The sequence below is a fragment of the Myotis myotis genome, unplaced genomic scaffold (genome assembly GCF_014108235.1).
Source record: "Myotis myotis isolate mMyoMyo1 unplaced genomic scaffold, mMyoMyo1.p scaffold_m19_p_12, whole genome shotgun sequence".
NCBI lineage: Eukaryota > Metazoa > Chordata > Mammalia > Chiroptera > Vespertilionidae > Myotis > Myotis myotis.
The window spans coordinates 27209783-27229644 of record NW_023416316.1 but is presented as its reverse complement, the minus strand read 5'-3'; the positions used below and the strand labels follow the sequence as shown (position 1 = coordinate 27229644).

Sequence of the window (19862 nt, the reverse complement as noted above, 5' to 3'; positions counted from 1 at the left end):
GGGGTAACTGACACCTAGAAATAGGAAGGGTTGTGACCCTGATAACACAGCCAATTAATGTAAAATCTGTTGCCTCTCCAGCCCAATTTATGTGACTCAAATACTGGGCACACTTATGTTTGAACCTTTACAGCACTATCCACTAGTTATTTCTGCAGTGATGGAAATACTCTGTATCTGTGCTGTTCGGTGTGGCAGCCACTAGCCACATGTAGCTATAGAGCACTTTAAATGTGGCTTGTATGACTGAGAAACTATTTAATTTTAATAAACTTCAATAGCCACATGTGGCTAATAGCTACTCTACTGGAGGGTACAGCTTTAGGTAGATGAAAATAGGTCTTCATGGTGCCGGCCGCCTCAGCCCTTGCTTATTCTTTGTATATCTCTTCTTAGTAGGCTTAGAGGCAGGACTTAACTGGTATTGCTACTACTAGATATTTTTCATGTTACAGAACCCAACTTAATCTTTTCCCAAAGTTTAGCAAAGTTGTCTTGTTTGTGGAGAGTGTTCACTTTAGTGTCTGTGAAAATTGCATTTTCTTCTTCAATTATCAAATTGAACATTTGGGAAATATTCCATGAAGTGTATTGTCTTCTTAACTGAAGATATCTTCCTGAGGGAAGTCAAACATTTGACCTTACATTCTAACTGAACTGAATTAGATTGATCCATGAACTAGGTGTTTCTTCATTTTCACCTTTTTTCTTTGCAAGAACTGTGAGAAGGCACAAAATGCTAAGAATAGAGAACCAAGTGTCACTGGTTTGCAGCTTAGCTACTGGCTGTTGTGAAATAATTTGCTTTTCTGTGAATAGTAATGAGGATGGCCAAAGGAGACAGCTGTCAGTGTGCCCTGCTTTCTAAGGGGACTCTTTATCCTTCCCTCTTCTCTCTTCCATACTCAGAGATTGTATTATGGCTTGGATAGTTGTCTCATCAAGCTAAACGTTTAAGAATTCTAAATTCTTATTGCCAGTGTCACTTCATAAATCTGTAAAAGAAGACAATTTAAAGGACTGTTTTATGCAGAACCTAGTTTGTACAGATGGTAACAGTTTTTATTTAGACAAAAATTTGAGTAAATTTCCATGATATTTTATTCCTACTAATGTAATAACATTTAAAAAGTTATCAGACTACACAGAAAGAAAATACTCCTCAATCAAAGGGCAGTTTTTTGGAAGTAATTTCACCAGTCTTGAAAAGGAGACCTTACATTTTGAAAATAGTATTTTCCAGTTTCTTGCCCACATGGCACTGGCAACCCTCAGCATCTCCCATTGCATCATAGCGTCCTCCATTCCGCATACACTTAGTGACGTGGACAGACATGCACCAGAAGTTTATATACTGAGTCATCAGTGGAAAATCTGAGTAAAATAATTATCCTCTGAGCAATAGGTCACCATCTGATAAGTTAGATAACAGGGTGAAAGTTCTTTTATAATGTGAAACTTGGGGTTTTTAGATGCTCTCAGGCTGTTTCTAGCAGTTACTGCTTTCTGCAGGTTGTTTCTACAAGACATTTTTTGCAAAGTCCCTAAAATGCCCTCAAATGCTTCAGTTCTTCCCTTGAATGGTTGTCATCACCACTGCTTTATACTCTCCCCTTGAGGATACTAATTACAGGGTGGGCTCTGGCTCTCTACTGTCCAAACGTTAGTCTGGACCAGTGGCTGCCACCTTCAGGCTCATCTTAAGATTATTTCTTGGCTTGCTTCCCTTTCTGTCCCGCCCCTGGAGGCAGCATAATGAAGTAAGAATATGTGAGCTTTACAGCCAGACCTGGGTTTGAGTCTTGGTTCTGTCACTCACTGTAACCTTTATAATGATTTCTCACTTTCTGAGCTGTAGTTTTTCTTTGCTGACTATGAGACTACAGTTTACCTTCATGGGATTGTTGTAAAGATTAAGTGAGAAAGGATGTCCTTAAGAGCATGTTTTCAAGTGAAGTATCTGGGTAACTTGAGGTGTCAACTGCGGCAGTGGCTGTGGCATACTGCCTTTTCTCCTATCTACTGTCATGTGTCTCTTTATTTTAGTTAAATGTTAGGAAAACCCATATTTAAACCCGAAAAACTTCCTGCTGGGTGTGCATTTTCTCTAATTTCTGGAACCTTTGTGAATAACTGCTAATAATGATCCCCAATGCCCTGCAGTTCACTCCACTGGAGTTTCTCGTTAGCTCTGTCACAAACTCACTGTGCAGTCTAAGCAGGGATAAATATTTTGCAGTCCTCCCAACTCGAACATCTATATTCTACTGTTCCCTGGTTCCTAAATCTTCTCTACCTCTGGTCATTTTCCTAATAGCATTCTGCTTCATAGAGGTGCTTCTACCATATTTAGTTAAGAGAGTGCCATCTTGTGTTTTATAGAAAAATTTTCAACCTCAGGTGTGGAATATAAATTGTGAGATTTTGTTAAAAGATTATCTAATATGGCCTGGCTGGCATGGCTCAGTGGTTGAGTGTCAACCTGTGAACCGGGAGGGCACGGCTCAGTTCCTGGTCAGGGCACATGCCTGGGTTGCAGGCTCATTCCCCAGTGTGGGGCGTGCAGGAGGCAGCCGATCAATGGTTCTCTGTCATCACTGATGTTTCTCTCTCTCTCTCTCCCCCTCCCCTTTCTTCTCTGAAAGCAAAGATATATTTTTAAAAAGGATTATCTAATATGAATAGCCAACCCTGAACTGATATTGGCAGCATTGTTAAAGAATCATCTGTAGCCCTGACCAGTGTGCCTCAGTGGTTACAGTGTCAGCCTGCACACCAGAGGGTCATGGATTGGATTCCTGGCCAGGAGTTTCGATCCCCTTAGGGCATGTGTGGGAGGCAACCAATTGATGTGTCTTTCTCACAGCAATGTTTCTCTCTTTCAGTTCCCTTTCCTCCCTCTCAAAAATCATTGGAAAAAATATCCTCCATGAGGATTAACCAAAAAAGAAAAAAAAATCTGTAATTGCTTTTTCCCTAGTTGGTGCCCCCAAAGGCTTGTTTCTATTAGAAGCCAGTATTTCCACTCTTGTGCCCCCCCCACCCCCTGGCCGCCCCTCCTAAAGCCCTAAAGAAAAAAAACAAAAACTACCAACTAGTGATAGTGTCAGGGGACTGGGATAAAATGTGGTGAAACACCTTGGATAGAATCACTGAGGTCAAGAACTGGATATACAAACAGGGAAAAATAGAATTTTTTCTTCCCTCCTGACTATTCTCCCAATATACATTTGCACAGGTTTTGTTTCATTTGTGTTGTTTTTCCTTTCTTTCAAAGATGCCAACTCTCGGAAGCAAGAAGCAGAGTGGAAAGAAAAAGCAATAAAGGAGCTGGAAGAGTGGTATGCGAGGCAGGATGAGCAGTTACAAAAAACAAAAGCAAACAACAGGTTAGTCCATGGTGCTTCTTGGCACAGCTTGTATTCCAAGATTGAGTCAAATCCATTTCCAAAGCCAGGATAGGTTCTCAGCTGCTAATATCTCTTTCAGTGTGAAATGTGTTCGCAGGTTTTCGAAAAATGCTTGAAATAAAGGTTGCAAGTCTCTTGGTTCATGTGAGCATAATTTAGCTGTTAGCCTTCCCAGTTATAGTGAGTTTAGCTCTTCAACCAAGAGTTTGATTCATATGTACCACCTGTAATGGTATGATACAGCAAAGGAAAAATTATTTCATGGATCAGGTCCATGTGTAAAGATGTAACCCTGAAAGGAAAGGCCGTTTCATGACTATAATACCAGGATCTTAGTCCACTGGAAATGATGATAAATTTCATCATGTTGTATTCCCTAACTATAACCCTGCCCTCTGAAAGCTGCTTCACAGAGGAGTCTGTTAGTGGGAAAATGTGATTAGTAATTAGGTAGCCAAAGAAGGTCGTCCAACACAGCGACTTCAGAATTAAGGGTTCTCTGGGTATTTATTTGTGTCTAAAAAAATCTTGAGTTGATTTTTAAAAAAATGCTCTTGAGTCGTTGGAGGAAACATTCTCGTATCCCCACTGACCAGTAGCTGTGTCCTTAATGCTGCATGCCTAGCATCCATGAGGAATTGGCTCAGAGAGGCAGAGGCAGTGCTGCTCGCCACGGTGTCCGTGGGCTTGCTTTCCCTGCTGGATTGACTTCACTCACTTCAGTATAAAGACAGGTCTTGGGGATAGTTTTAATTTTCAAGGTGAAGAGTCTTAGGCTTCTATCCTCAGAGGCAGAAGTGGGTTTAAGTGCCCATCTCTCTGTCAGCTCTATTATATGGACATTTGCCAAAAAAGAGGGAGCTGATGGCTTTGCCAGCCAGGGCCATTGTGGGGCAACCCTGGTAGAACAGATGGACTGTTTATGTAGCAGTCTTCAGTGATCTCCTGTTGGCCATCCTTGGTTCTGTCATTTGCCCCTCAGATGCCAGGTTTGAGCCTCTGTCCTGGCCACCTTCCTGTGGTGGATGCATTCTCTGTGCTTACTGGTTCCGTTTGAAGTTCTGTGATAAGTATGGTGGGACTGCTCTCAGGTTGGGGGCTTCTGCTGAGCTTGTGATCGCTTTGAAGTGCTGACAGGCCAGGCCTCTTTATCTTTTGCTTATTCAAGATAGTTTCCCCCAGCTGTGAGTTCACAGCTCTAAAGAGAGATGAGTGGGTGCTTTGTATAAGACGCTGTTTACCCTAGTGTGTTGCCTTAGCCTATCAGTCTGCTCTGAAGTACTTGGCAAAACTGGGCTGACCCTCCCTGTTCAGGGTCCCTGAGGCTTAAGCAAGTTGACATTCAGATTCTCAGACTTAAAATATTATGTTGGGGATAGGTTTCCCATTGCAGAAATTTTTTCAAGCCAGTTTTGCTAAACTGAATCCCTTCTGTCTGTATACAGAATCGATTGTCCTTGAAGAGACTGATTACACCTGTTTTTAGGAGCTTAGTCTTAAAGGTTTAGTCCATCTGGGCATTGATTTAGGGCTTGGTGTACTTTTCTTTACGTAGAATTTGAGGATGTTGGGTTGGATAGTCTCAGAGATGAATTTCAGGTACCAGAGAGAGGAAGAGTTAAACTTAACCACTCATTGGAAATGTAGAACTGTTTAGAAACCAGATCACTTGCCTTGTAAAAACCTTGCAGCACAGACAGGGCTGACCCTCAGTGTGTAAAGCTAGTGCCGCACTAGCCACTGTCACCAAGGATCCAGGGATGGTTTTTACACTTCACGCCAATTCTTCAGTGGCTGAGGTGGAAGCCATTATAGAACCACTTTGGGAACTTCTTCCAATGGTATACACCCTCCTCCCCTGGAGATTTCGACATTGCTTATGGCTCTCCCTTCCCCCATTTAAGCTTGACTCAAACATTAGAGTCCCATGGGACTAAAGAAGTCTCAATTATCTGTTTAAAGTGACTTATCTTTCTCATTGTCTGTCTACAGGTAAATAGTGAATATTTTGAGGAAAGAAAACGAGGGTGCTCAATTCAAGCATTCTCATTCTTACTGGGTGATTCTTGCAGCAACTGGATGTTTTAAGGGGGACCACAAAGATAAGGCAGGGAAGTTTGAAAGAGGAGACTCCGGGTAGCAAGGGCCTATTTTAATGCAAGTATCTCAGGCTTTCTGCTTCCAGATGCCTCCGTTGAAGCCTTCAGAGCACATCTGTGCCAGGCACCGTACAGGGGGCAGAACAGTCAACAGACCTTGTCACAGCATCTCTAGTCTGTCAGTCCTCAGACTGCATCTCCCTCCTTTTATCCTGAGTTGGGGCCTAAATGTCACTGCACAAGAGCCATGAATTAAGGGACAGCACATAGAAAAGAATTCTCTTTTCATAGTAGCCAGTCAGAGGAGTTTTTTCCTATAGAACAACCCCAGACCATGTCCCTTCCTAAACCATAACAAACATTCCCCCTTTTATAGGTAGCTTTGGTACTGACTTAGCTTCACTTTTCTCAAGGCTTATAAAAGTTTGGGGAATCCGTGATGCTCAGTGAGGCAAACATTTTTCCATGCCCTCGTGAGTATCAGCCTCCTAAGATGCCCGAAAGCATTCCCCCCCCTCATCTCCCAGGCTTCCCTGAGCCCCTTCCTGCCTTGCCTGCCTGAGGATTGCTGCTCTGAGGCCCCTCTATCTGGGGGGTGAAGAACAAGCAGGTGGAGGGCCGTCTGTGTTTGTTGTATGAGATTTTCCATTTGTCCTGGGTCTGTAATCATGACAGAGCAGTGCTGTCACAGACCAGCACTTTTGGGGCTAGCTGCAAAGGAGCCAAAGCCTGATATTCAGGCTTTTGTTGTCTTAGTGATGCCTTGACAGGAGTCATTAAACCTTTATTTTCTTCCAGCAGAAGCAAAACACAGTTGAAATTGATTAGGTTTAGTCTTTGTGAAAACTGAAAGGATTATGGGTTTACAAGCTGGCCTACCTTTCCTTTCCCTCACACTTACTTTGCCCATAAACAACTGTTTTCCTACTGACTCACTGCGAGTTACAATCTTGCTGTTATTTTTACTTTCTTTAAATTTCCACAGAACACTTCCATATAAAAACCAAAATGGTAAAGAAGAAAGGGTATGTGTGAGTTTAAAAATAAAAAATCACTAGCATTTCCCTTCAAATAAATATGTGAGTTTGTTAATAACCAGGCATGATTGTCCTTTAAAAAAAATGTCCCTTCCACGCCTGTGTCCCAGACTGACCTGGCAAAGGACAGGGTAAGGCTCCTTGAGGGAGGTTCCCTGCCCACCCACAGTGGACGAGGTGGCCAGCCTGTCCTCCGTGGTGTAAACTCCTCCACTCAGCATTCTGCTCTTTCCTTTTTGTTTCAGAGCCCTGCCATTCTGATACATTCCTGATGTGAGTGAGAGTTAAGAAAGAATTAAGTGCTGGCTTCTGGGCCTCACCTTGTTAAAGCAGTCAAGTCTGGCATGGACTGAACAGGCAGACAGTCTGTTCAGGGACACAGTAACCCAGAGCCAGAACCTAATCTGCAGTTCTTTCCACTAAACCACTTGCCTCCAGCTGCTTTTTTCTCTAAGGTGGGACTTTTGAAGTGGCCATATGGGTTCCTAAGATACTGGAAATTGATCCCACCCAGCCAGTGTGGGGAAGCAGTAATTGGATAATGCAAGAAAAAACTGACTTTGGGACCTGGCTTGTCTGGTACACCCAGTGATAGTGACTGAGCCTGGCAGGAGGGTGACATGGCTTACACCAGCTGGGAAGTATTAATATGCAGTGAAAATAGCCAGGCAGCTTTGGTTGGGAGTTCTGCCCGTTGCCTTACTGCTGAATAAGTTGCTTCACCTGTAGGCTTCCATTACCTCATCTGTAAAGTGAGAACACTTAGTATGTCCTAGGTTGCTGGGGTTGAGAATTGAACCAACATAGTGACTGTAAACGGGCTTAGCCCATAAGTAGGTTCTTAAGAAATGCTTGTTGTGGCTGAGGTAAGGCAAAGGGAGAATCCCCGTGGAGCAGGCCAGCAGGAAACAGTGCCTGCTGGAGTCTCCAGCGCTGGAACCCTTGCTGGGTTAGGATAGAGCCATGGGAACAGCTTTCCCAGAGAAGTTGTGCCTCTATTGTGGATTTGAGATGTTTCTGCTTCTCAATGTTCTCTCTTTTTTCCTGCCTGCTTGCCTGCCTTTTGGATCTCTTGCTGTCTAGGGTGGCAGATGAAGCTTTCTACAAACAACCCTTCGCTGACGTGATTGGTTATGTGTATGTTGCAAAACTAATTCCTTTTCCTTTTTTTATTCTACTTTTCATTTAGAGTTAATGCACCTTTTATGCCACAAGTTGCTTTGCTTTTCAAATTATTTCAAACTGGCACTTCGGGGGCTGACTAATAGGTGGTAAGCTGGGGTATGATCCAATGATTGTCTTGCAGAATCATGACTTCCTACAACTCTGATTGCCATTTTTCATATTTGGGGTTTTGGACAGAAGGAAGCTGACTCCCTTTCAAAATGTGGATCATTTGTGATCTTGTCTGGGAAGGCTTTGGGACTGGAGGGCTCTGACCTCTTGCTGCCACCACTACACCCCTGCCAGAGGTAGATGAGGAGAGGTAGATGTCCTGGTTAGGAACCAGTCGGGGCACATTTTCTACACGTGGTTTCTTCGAAGAATGTGGAGTTGGTTGCCTCTCCCTTGGGCAGAGGGGGTTGTCTCTGATGGGGGCCTGTAATGGTTTCTCTATGGTCTTATATGTCAGAAATGGTTTAGTTGCCAACTTGTGATGCCCTGTTCCCTCACCCTTGCTCAGAGAGGCCCCAGCTTCAAGGTCAAGGTAGCCAAAGCTGGCTGATATGAGCCACTTTGGCTTTTCTTCCCAAAGAAAATTGCATCTTTGGAAGTTTTTTTTTTTTTTTTAAGGGGTTCATGTTATCTAAGCAGTCTTGTTGAAGACTTGGAAACTGTTCTTGCTGTTTCCTCTTTAAATGTTAGGACTAGATTTTGAAGAAACATGAAAGTGAAATGGAGGAAGAGAGGAATTTGTGGGGAGGGTGGACAACAGGCTGAGAAGCCTAGAGCCTTGAGATGTTCATCCTGGTAGAAGACAAAACTGGGTTTCCTGGGCCCCCAGATGTATTTGCAACGAGACTTGTGAAATGCTGGACTTACAGGTGGTGTTGGATTTGATTTTTGCACATTCTCTCTGGAGTAGAAATGGAGACTAGAAAGGTTGAATCTGGGTTTGCTGGGCAGCAGGGTAGCCCAGCAAAGCCAGCTGCACGTTCCCAATCATAGAGTGGCAAGGGCATGTCTAGCTTACTGACCATCTGCATTGAGCTCATTCTCATTTTCTGTATCTGACCTAAAGTTTCTCTCCTTGTTTCTTTTCTTCTCTTCACCTTTAAGCACAAACATAAGCCATCCTTGCTACAGCCTAGAACAGTTAAGTAAATCTTTCTCACTGCCCCTAACTGTGTGTGCTCTGCAGCTGCAGTCTTGTAGTGGCTCTGGCTTCAGCAGTGTTTGCCACGGCCATCCCTGTGAGTGCAACCCTTTGTCCCCACAGACCAGTCATCTCCATTGCTTTTGCTTTGCCCGTGATGCTTGTTGAAGTAGATGAATATAGTGTGTCTTCCCTCTTCTTAACCACTGTCCTTTTGAGCTATAGCTCCCACCAGCAGGTTCCCAAGTGGGGGTGGGCTGACCTTGACTGAAAGAATGTTAGAGCAGCATCCTACCAAAAAGCACCTAACATTGATGGGCTCTCCAGCCCCTGGGTGCCCACCCCTGCCACGTGTGCCCTCGGTGTGGCCCAAGGTACCTGGCTGGAGGGAAAATGGCTGAACTGGAGAATGTCCTAAAAACCCCTTCCAGAATGGCTCTAGTCTCTAATGCCTGCTAGCATGGGAGCTTGTTTTGAATTCCCTCTGATCTACCCTGTTTCTCTCCAGCCTTAGGAATAAATCCAGAAGCTGTAACGCAATGAGTTGTGGGCTTTTTAGAAGTCTAAATTTACTTGAAACTTAGCACAGCCCAACATAAAGTACTGTTCAAGTTCTTGACAAGCCTGCTGCTTTGCTTTTGTTAAAGAAGGCATTGTGTAGCTGGCTAAGGACTTGCTTTTTTTCTGTATCAGCAGAGACAGACACAGAGAGAGGAGCCCTGAAACCAAACACCTGTATTCCAACATTTTACATAGCAGTCCAGGCACCCTGTGCCTAAGAGAGCTGGCCACATGTCTGCTCTTGACTCTGACCTGGGCCAAGGGCTGTGATTCCTTAGAAAACCAGAATGCCATTAAGTCAGGCATGAAGATGCAGTCGCTTCTAGAACAAGGCAGCCACCAGGTAGCTCACAAGGTTCTACATTAAACCAACATATTTTGTTGTTGATTCCAGGGCAGCAGAAGAAGCCTTTGTAAATGACATTGACGAGTCATCCCCAGGCACTGAGTGGGAACGGGTGGCCCGGCTGTGTGACTTTAACCCTAAGTCCAGCAAGCAGGCCAAAGACGTCTCCCGCATGCGCTCTGTCCTCATCTCCCTCAAGCAGGCCCCCCTGGTGCACTGAAGAGCCACGCTGTGAAACACTACATCTGCAATATCTTAATCCTACTCAGTGAAGCTCTTCACCTAATTGGATTAATCATGTTGAGTTCTTTTGGACCAAACCTTTTGTCTTTAGAGTTACTCATTGTTTGTGATTGCATGTTTCTTCCTTCAACTGTGTTCTCCTGGGCAGAGAGGAGGGGGAGGTGGCAGCAGGGGGAGGGAAGCCTCCCACGGTAGCCTCAACCTGTGCTTTTTGTGCATTCTGAGAATAAATTTGTTTTGAACAATAAACATGTAGCTTCATTATTGATCTCAAGATGTGCTGCAGTTTGGAGTGAGGTTCAAAGGAATAAGGAATTTACTTTTGTCATTTCTAAGTCCGAGGCAGCACAGTCATTGGGCCTCCACCCCTGCTCTCAACTAAAATAGCTCCAAGTTTCTATTGTCTTTGACGTTTCCATTTGGAAAGGGAGTTCCCGGGCTAAAAGTTAACCCCTCACCAACCTATATATTTTCTCCCAGATGGCTCTTGTCTGTCCCTTATTTTAGGGTCTTGGATGGTATATTTCAGTGGCGGTGTCTCTGGGGGTACATAGACTATAGTGAGACCTTACGCCTTTGGATCCAGCCAGTAAACCGGAGTCACGGTGGCATTAGTGTGTGACTAGCCCCATTACTCTGGATCCCCGTAGCACTTTGCTCATATTCATATCTCTGGTGTCAAATATTTATCTAATTGCTGGCTAATACAGTAGACACATATGGCTATTTAAATTAGAGTTAATTAAAATTAAAAGCACATTCTAGTCCTACTATATTTCATATGCTCAGGGGCACATGTGGTTAGGTATTATCCGTATGGCACAGCACAGTATTTCCAGCACAGAAAGTTCTAGACCACACTGCTCAACACAACAGATGCCTCTAGGAGGCTGTGTTCTATTCAAGCATCAACACATTTGTTATGTGCCCTCAGAATCCGTCACATTTTAGGTCAGGGGTGGGGAACGTCCAGCCTGCATGCTGTATAAGGCCCGAGAAGTCATTTGGTCTGGCCCTGCCAAGGCATTAGGGGTGAGTTAATTAAATGTTTGATCAAATATAACAAGATTTTTTTTTCAATGTATATATTTTTTATTTTAGAGCGAGAGAAAGGGCGAGGGAAGAGATAGAAACGCTGATGGGCTGCCTCATGCACTCCCCCTACTGGGGATCAGGCTTGCAGTCTGGGCATGTGCCCTGACTGGGAATGGAACCCGTGACCTCTTGGTGCATGGGGCAGTGCTCACCTGACTGAGCCACAGCAGCCAATAATTCTGTATGGCCCGTGAATGATGTTATAAATATCTAAATGACTCTTGGCAGAAAAAAGGTTCCCCACCCCTGTTTTAGGTGATGGTTCACGTAACTAATAAAGCCACATTACCGAAATCTGCTTATTTACCTGATATTATTTTCAAATTGGAAATCGACATAAACTCCTGTTAATACCACACTCTGGAGGGGGGTAGTCTTGCCATTGCCAAGAAGGAAAGTCCACCAACATTCCTACGGTAGTTATGTCTGAAGGAGAGAGGAACCGCCATTATTTTTCTGCCTACCTGCCCCTTTCCAAGCTTCTTAGTTGGGCATTCTTGATCTTGCCCACCTGGCCTCTTTACTCATTTCTTCCCATTAGCTACCCTGGTTGCAATCGGGCAATCACTCACTGTTGTTCACCAACCATTTGTTACTTCTGGGCCTTGTTAATGCCATCCAACATGTCAAAATCCAGTTTAAGAATTAGCTTAAAGGACACCTCTACAATGCCTTCCCTTACTCCTTCCCCTGAGCTCCCATGGCCCTCTATGCCCACAGCTTACCTTTTGGTGTTATTCTGGTGGTGCCATCTGAACTGGTCTTGCCTTCCATACCAAATGGGCTTCTTAAGGTGAATGTGACCGTTGTAAAATGTCAGTAAAGTCTCTGACATTCAGATCAAGAGGTGACTGGATAATATGACAAAAGTAATGCCATGTGACTTCCAAGGTTTGGTCATAACAGGCAATGCAGCTTGCCTGCTTATTTGTTGGAACACACAAGCTCTGGTAGTCCTTCAGCATCACCCTGAGGCTGACATGCTGTGAGGAAGCCCAATCCAACCTACATGGAGAGGCCCTGAAACTACAAGCAGAGAGGTGCTTGGCCAGTCGCTAGTATCCCAGCCTCCTGCTATTCCAGCTCCAGGTACTAACTGGAAGTGCATCAGACACCCTGCATTAGAATTGCCAAGGAGAGCCTTTCCCAAATTCCTGACCCATAGAAACCATGACATAGCGATTATTGTTTAAGCCTCTTAAGTTTTGAGGTGGCTTGTGACACAGCAATCAGTAAGTTGGGATTGCTTCTAAAACCTACATTACCCACACAGGGCTACATAAAAAGGAGAAAGTTGTTCCCATGGTCTCATCACGTGCTCAACATTTAGTTTCAAACTGCTTTCTTGGGGCCACTTTGCTTTTTATGTCAAATTTTAAATGTTATTCAACATAGTACTGAAAAGTCATAGCCAGAACAATTAGGTAAGAAAAAGAAAAGGCATCATCCAAATTGGAAAGGAAAAACTAAAACTGTCACTATTTGTAAATGACATGATATATATAGAAAACCCTAAAGCAGCAGTTCTCAACCTGTGGCTCGCAACCCCTTTGAGGGTCGAATGACCCTTTCATAGGGGTCACCTAAATACATCCTGCATATCAGATATTTACATTACAATTCATAACAGTAGCAAAATTAGTTATGAAATAGCAACGAAAATAATTTTATGGTTGGGGGTCACCACAACATGAGGAACTGTATTAAAAGGTCGCGGCATTAGGAAGGTTGAGAACCACTGCCCTAAAGAGTCCACCAAAAAATTGTTAGAATAAATGAATTCAGTAAAATTGTAGAATACAAAATCAATACATAGAAAGCTGTTTCTATATACTAATAAGTTATCAGAGAAGTTAAGAAAACAATCCCATTTACAACAATATTAAAAAGAAAATACCTAGGCATTTAATCAAGGAAGTAAAAGATCTGTACGTTAAAAATTATCAGACACTGGTGAAAGAAATTAAAGAAGACACAAATAAATGGAAACATTTTTTTTGTTAGTCCTCACCAGAGGATATTTTTTCCATTGATTTCTATAGAGAGTGGAGAGGGGGAGAGAAACATTGATGGGATAGAGACACATCGATTGATTGCCTACCACACACGCCTGACTGGTGCCAGGAATCAAACCTGAGATCCTTCAGTCTGTAGGCTAACGTTTTAAACATTGAGCAAAACCAGCTAGGGAGGAAAGATATTCTGTGCTCATGGGTTGGAAGACTTAACATTAACATTAACATACCCATACTACCCAATGCATTCTACAGATTGAGTGCAATCCCTATCAAAATTCCACTGGCATTTTTCACAGAAATAGAACAACCCTAAAATTTACATGGAACTACAAAAGATCCTGAATAGCCAAAGCGATCTTGAGAAAGAACAAAGCTGGAGACATCAAGCTCCCTGATTTCCAACTATATTACAAAGCTATTATAATTAAAACAGTATGGTACTGCCATAAAAACAGACACATATATCAATGGAACAGAATAGAAAGCCCAGAAATAAACCCATACATGTATGGTCAATTAACTTACATCGAAGGAGCCAACAATCATATCTAATAAAGGGAATATACAAATTGACCATCACACATCACAAAGATGGCAGCGCCCAGTCCCCTCAGACCCGCCCTCAGCTGCCCAGGGTGGGCCCGAGGCACAGACAAGCCTCAGATGGCAGCTGCCCAGCCGCCCAGGGCCACCCGAGGCTCAGGTTACCAGGGCCGGCCAAGGCTTGCACTGCCAGCAGAGCTGTGATGGGGGCGTTGCCTTCCCCTGATGGAAGGGTTGCCTCCCACCCTGAGGACTCCCGGACTGTGAGAGGGGGCAGGCCGGGCTGAGGGACGCACCCTCTCCAGTGCATGAATTTTCATGCACTGGGTCTCTAGTATACAATAAAGGACAGTCTCTTTCATAAATTGTATTGACAAGGAAACTGGACCACTATCTTATACCATACACCACAATAATTAACTCAATGGATTAATGACTTGAATGTAAGACCTGAATCCACAGAACTCCACAGGAAACATACGCAGTTAAGCTCCTTGACATCTGTCTTGGTGAGTGATGATTTTTTTTTTGTATTTGACACCAAAAGCAGAGATCACAAAAGCAAAACTAAATATGTGGGACTACATCAAATTGAAAAGCTTCCACACAGCAAAGGAAACCATTAACAAAATAAAAAGGCATCCTACTGAGAGAAAATATTTACAAATCATATATCATACAGTGTTAATATCCAAAACTGAGTTTAAAGAACTCATAGAACTCAATAGCAAAGAAAGGCAATCTGATTAAAAAATGAGAAAAGGGCCCTAACTGGTTTGGCTCAGTGGATAGAGCATCAGCCTGTGGTCTCAAGAATCCCAGGTTTGATTCCGGTCAAGGGCATGTATTTTTGGTTGAGGGCACATCCCCAGTAGGGAGTGTGCAGGAGGCAGCTGATCGATGTTTCTCATCGATGTTTCTAACTCTCTATCCCTCTCCCTTCCTCTCTGTAAAAAATCAATAAAATTATTTAAAAAGAAAAGATGAGAAGAGGATCTGAATAAATATTTTTCCAAAGAAGAAATACAGATGGCCAACAGGTACATGAAAAGATGCTCAACATCACTAACCATCAGGGAAATACAAATCAAAACCACAATGAGATACCACCTTACACCTATTATAATGGCAATTATCAAAAAGACAAATACTGAGTGTTGGAGAGGATGTAAAGCAAAGAACCCTTGTGCACTGTTGGTGCAGCCACTTGGAAAACAGTACAGAGATTCCTCAAAACATTAAAAATAGATCATAAAACACAGAAATTCCACTTTTGAGTGTCTAAAGAAAACTAACTCAAAAAGTTATATGTGCCCTGTGTCCACTGCATCATTATTTACAACTAGAGGCCTGATGCACGAAAATTTGTGCAAGAGTAGGCCTTCCTTCCCCCGGCTGCCGGCACTGGCTTCCCTCCTCCGGCCGCCCTCCAGCACCCAGGCTGCTTCCCTCCTCCTGCCACCTGCGGGCACCCTGGACCCTGGCTGGCTTCACTCCCGCCCTGGCTTTGTCAGGAAGGACATCCAGAATGACACCTCAAAGAAGTCTGGCCTAATTAGCATATTACCCGTTTATTATTATAGAAAATAACCAAAATATGGAAACAACTTAAGTTTCCATTGACAGATGAATGGATAAATTGTGCTGAATACACACACACACACACACACACACACACACACACACACACACTCTAGAGGCCCGGTGCACGAATTCGTGCACGGTTGGGGTCCCTCGAGGTGGCCTGTGGAGATCAGGCCCCAGCTCATGCCCCTAACCTTGCAGCCACACCTTGGCCTGGTGTCACCCCCTCACCTGCTCCACCATCCTGCCTGCAGGGCAGCTCCCTTAGCGCCGAGGAGCCAGCCCCACCCCCGCCGCTGCCACTGGTCGCTGTCTATGGGGTGATCGGTGGGGCGATTGAGCCCCCGCTTGCACCCACCTTGGCCTGGCACCGCCACTCACCTGTTCCACCATCCCACCATGGTTCCACTCTCGTCAGGGCCCATCGGGACTGGCAGCACCTCTACTGCTGCCCGCTGCCAGCACTGCAATGCCTGCCATGTTCTGAGCCACCCCCTGGTGGTGGTCAGCATACGTCATAGCAAGCGGTTGAACTCCCGGTCTTCTGATTGAACTCCTGGTCAAACGACCGCTCAAGGGGACAATTTGTATATTAAGCTTTTATTATATAGGATAATGGATTATTATTCAGCCATAAAAAATAAAATCTTGCCATTTGTGACAACATGGATGAACCTTGACGATATTATGTTAAGTGAAATAAATCAGACTGAGAAAGAAAAATACTGTCTGATCTCACATGTGGAATCTAAAAAATAACAACAAACCAAGTTCATAGGTATAGAGAACAGACTGGTGGTTGCCAGGGGTGGGAGGGTAGATAGATGGTGGATGAAATGGGTGAAGAGTCAAAAGTTACCAATTTCCAGTTACAAAATAAGTAATTAATTGGGGATGTAATATACAGCATGGCGACTGTAGTTAATAACTGTGTCGCATATTTGTTGCTGAGAGTAGATCTTAAAAGCTCTCTTCCCAAGGGTAAAAAAATGTTATAACTATATATGGTGACAGACTGTGATCATTTCACAATATATTTTTTAAATGTTACCTAATAATGCTTTCTATTATCAAAGTTATTTTTCTTTTGGTTAAGAAATCCATATTAGATGACTTAAAGAAATTACATGACCTTCAGAAAGCAATGCAAAAATGTAAATCTCTTCTGGGAAGGGAAGTGCTTTTAGCTAGTTTAGTTAATTTAAGAACAATATAATAAAAGTGCTAGGATTTCCACAAGGACGTATATTTATTTTTTCTTTAGAATTTGGCTCAGTAACAAAAACATTTACATTAAAATAAATTAAGATATGATAATTAACCATATGCAATAATTGTGTTGGAATATATTAGTCTCCCCATGAATTTAATGAAAACTAAGATTTGGTTTTAGATTCAGTACCATCCTTCATATATTTAGGTAGCAATGCAATTATCTGATGTATAGAGTGGTTACATATTTCATGAAGGAACATCTGATGCCCGTTCACCGTACACCCTCTTACCCCAGACACTGATGGCCAAGCAGACTACTTCCCTCCCAGGAATCACTGGGAATGTTTCAACAATAACCAAGACCGGGACTATTTCCGGGCTGGTAGAGTTCTAAGAATCTTTTTTTTTTTTTTTCACATTAACCCACTAGGAAGGAGAACAAATGTAGTATGGATTACTTAGCTTTATTTTATACTGCTAATACTGAAACAATATTATTATAGAAACCTTGCAGTTCTCCTAAAGTAATAAAACAGTTTGAAAAACATATGTATAAGCTTTTCTAGCTCATTTAAAAGTATCCATGAAACCTATCATTAGTTCAAATACTGTGCTCCTAAAATTTATACAGCACAGAGGAATATTTGATTCAATTCACTGTTTACACATTATGCCACGAATAAATCGAGTTATTACTACTGAGATATTATTAAATAAAGCTTTTGATAGCCTGCAGTAAATTAGAATATATTCACATTTTGAAAGCTTTTTGATATGAGAGGTTATGTAGCTTAGCAGAAAAAGCACAGGGGATCTGGGATCAAACCCTGTCACTTAAGACTCACTAGCCACATAGTTTTAGGTATGTTTAAACATTAAGACAATTTGAGGTTCTTTAAAATGGGAATTAAAACACCTATGTCACAGGCTGCAACAATTTAGAATAATGTACTTGAGGCACACCTAGTTCAGAACCTGGCACACAGTAGGCACTTAATAAGTAGTGGCTATTAGTTTTTCTTCCAGGTTGTAATTGACAGCAAGAACCGTGGCCTCTGTATCATGAAAGCATGGAATCTTATTGAGCCGGAATCCAGATTCACAGACGTGGGCTCTAGGTCTGACACAAACACTGTCATGATAGACACTCCAGGGCCATATTCAATGTTGTATGAAAGGCTACTGAAGGGAGAGGTGTCTGCTTGTCAGTAGCAACAATCCTTTTGAGATGGTTAATCTCCTTCAGAGACTGTAAGTCCTAGTGGGTTCTCAGCTGTCCTTAAGAAGACAAGGTCACTAAGGCCACTGTCATTCAGATCCCTGGTCTAAGCTGCTCAAGGTTCTGTGAGAGTAATAACAAATAATTTTGGGGGTGACAAATATGTCCAGTATCATGATTGTGGGAATGGTTTCACAGGTACATACATATACTAAAGCTTATCAAACTGGGCACTTTAAAAACACCTCAATAAAACTTTTTTTAAAAAGTTCATGGTGAGATTTCCTTCTGTGCCGACTAGATCCCTTTCTATCATCTAAGTTTAGGGAGGAAGGATTAATAATCCAAACTCTAGTATCAAAGTCACATTCCGAAGCAACACCTGCCGGTCTGAGTGGTACATCTAGTAAGCAGAGGTCTAAGGCTATTATAGCTCCTTTTGACACAGAAAACTGTGAGTGATATTTATAGGGTGTGAGCCGAAATGACCCCAGAAAGAGCAGCAGCTACAAAAATGGGGGTTGGGAAAGGTGACTTTGGAAGAGGAGACTAAAAACACAAACTTCTCTGCAAAGTCACCTGCCAAATACCAAATTTAAATATCAGATTTGCTTTTTAAGAAATGCACATCTAAAAGACAACCTGAGAGTCTCTGTCAGTGACCACTCCGGGGAAGCCTAGTAGATCCTGCGTGTTGTGTAGTCCAGAACCATGCTGGCGGCCCCGAGCAGGGCAGGATCCACCAAATCCGAAACCACCACGTCCACATCCTGAACCGAGGACAAGGCTTGCTGGCGGATGACATCCTTGACAGTGTGGATATAGTGACTGGCTAGGATTCCAGAGAGGATCACAAGGGAAGGATTCACAGTGTGGAGGATGTTCACAACCCCAAGACCCAAAGCTGTTCCAGCTACAGAAAAATAAAAAAATAAGTTTCAGGAAGAGAACTAAATTAAAAATGCCGAAGATGAAGATGGAAAAGAGCCAGCAGCCAGGAACATCCACACTATGTAATAAAAAGTACCTGAAGCCATACTTTTAAAGCTATTCATGATTTTTTTTTTTTTTCAGAGAGAGGAAGGGACAAGTAGAGAGGGATAGAAACATCATTGATCAGCTGCCTCCTGCACACCCCCCCCCCCCCCCCACACACACACTGGTGTTCGTGCCCACACCCCAGGCATGTGCCCTGAACAGGAATTGAACCGAGATCTCCTGGTTCATGGGTTGAAGCTCAACCACTGACCCATACTGGCCAAGCTCATGATTTATTCTGACTATGAGAAAATAATCATGAGATACTTTGGAAAAAAGCTGGGTATAAAATGGTATGTACTGTACTTTATGGTCTCAACTATAAAAAAATAGAAATACTGGTAGGAAATGTTAATAGTTGATATCTCTGAAACAGTGAAACTGAAAGTGACACTCTTCCTTACTCATATTTCTCTAAATTTCCTATAAAATGAACAGGTTGTTTCTTCATAGTCGTAAAACTAAACTAAGAAACAAAAAATCCCGCTTAAAAAGACAATGCTGCCAAATGCCTTGAAGGCAAGTCCCTTTCTCTCAGTAAACAGGAAAAATGCCTCTAAGTAACACTCCAGAGCACCAGTCCTGAGGGAAGCTGAACATCTGGGGGAGCCCCAGGTGGTCTCAGGGCCTGTCCCCTTCGGCAGATGCCAGGAGCTGACACTCACCTGTTCTCAAGATGCTCTGGGCTTTCACGTTGCCAAGTTTCGCAGCTTGGATAAGATGAAGTGCACCCACAGCTTCGTCTTTTGGCACTGACATCCCTTCCACCAAGAGCAGGTCTTCTGTTTGAGCAGAGGTGAGGAGGAGAGACAGTCAATCATGAGCTGTGGCAGCCCTGTGGGAGGCCAAACTACAATGGTGCCAGTGGGCAGCGAGCCCCCAAGTGAGAAGACAGTATTTTCACATTTGCAAAGCTCATCACTCATAAACATCCATATGTATTCCCCAGAGGCCTCTGCTGCCCTCTCGTTGCCTGCTCATACACTGCCCAAAACGTCCCTCACTAAAATCCTCAGTTCTGAGCTGAACTGCCTCCTCCCCTCTAGCATTCCCACTTCTCACTTCCAGATGAAGCAGAGCCCTTGCAGTGCTTCCCCCCAGCAAATCCATCAGACTCCTCTGCACTCCGCCCCTCCT

General features: G+C 43.3%; 2 protein-coding genes across 12 annotated transcripts in view; one reads left to right on the top strand and one right to left on the bottom strand.

Moving 5' to 3' along the window:
* Positions 1-19862, bottom strand: part of GNE (glucosamine (UDP-N-acetyl)-2-epimerase/N-acetylmannosamine kinase) — an 86836-nt gene that overhangs the window by 25430 nt on the left and 41544 nt on the right. For 5 of the 7 annotated variants that reach the window (XM_036330386.1, XM_036330381.1, XM_036330380.1 and 2 more), the window contains 2 exons: positions 19391-19507; positions 16484-18600 (listed from right to left, as the gene is read on the bottom strand). In XM_036330386.1, coding sequence (XP_036186279.1) covers positions 18365-18600; positions 19391-19507 — 353 coding nt within the window. In that variant the 3' untranslated portion in view covers positions 16484-18364. Of the gene's footprint in view, positions 1-16483; positions 18601-19390; positions 19508-19862 lie in introns of those variants that run through there. The other 2 variants (XM_036330384.1, XM_036330382.1) reach the window with 2 other exon arrangements.
* CLTA (clathrin light chain A) overlaps positions 1-19862 on the top strand; it is a 38801-nt gene that overhangs the window by 15679 nt on the left and 3260 nt on the right. Inside the window, exons 4-7 of one of the 5 annotated variants that reach the window (XM_036330388.1) lie at positions 3278-3389; positions 7630-7683; positions 8827-8862; positions 9819-10262. In XM_036330388.1, coding sequence (XP_036186281.1) covers positions 3278-3389; positions 7630-7683; positions 8827-8862; positions 9819-9990 — 374 coding nt within the window. In that variant the 3' untranslated portion in view covers positions 9991-10262. Of the gene's footprint in view, positions 1-3277; positions 3390-7629; positions 7684-8826; positions 8863-9818; positions 10263-19862 lie in introns of those variants that run through there. The other 4 variants (XM_036330390.1, XM_036330389.1, XM_036330391.1 and 1 more) reach the window with 4 other exon arrangements.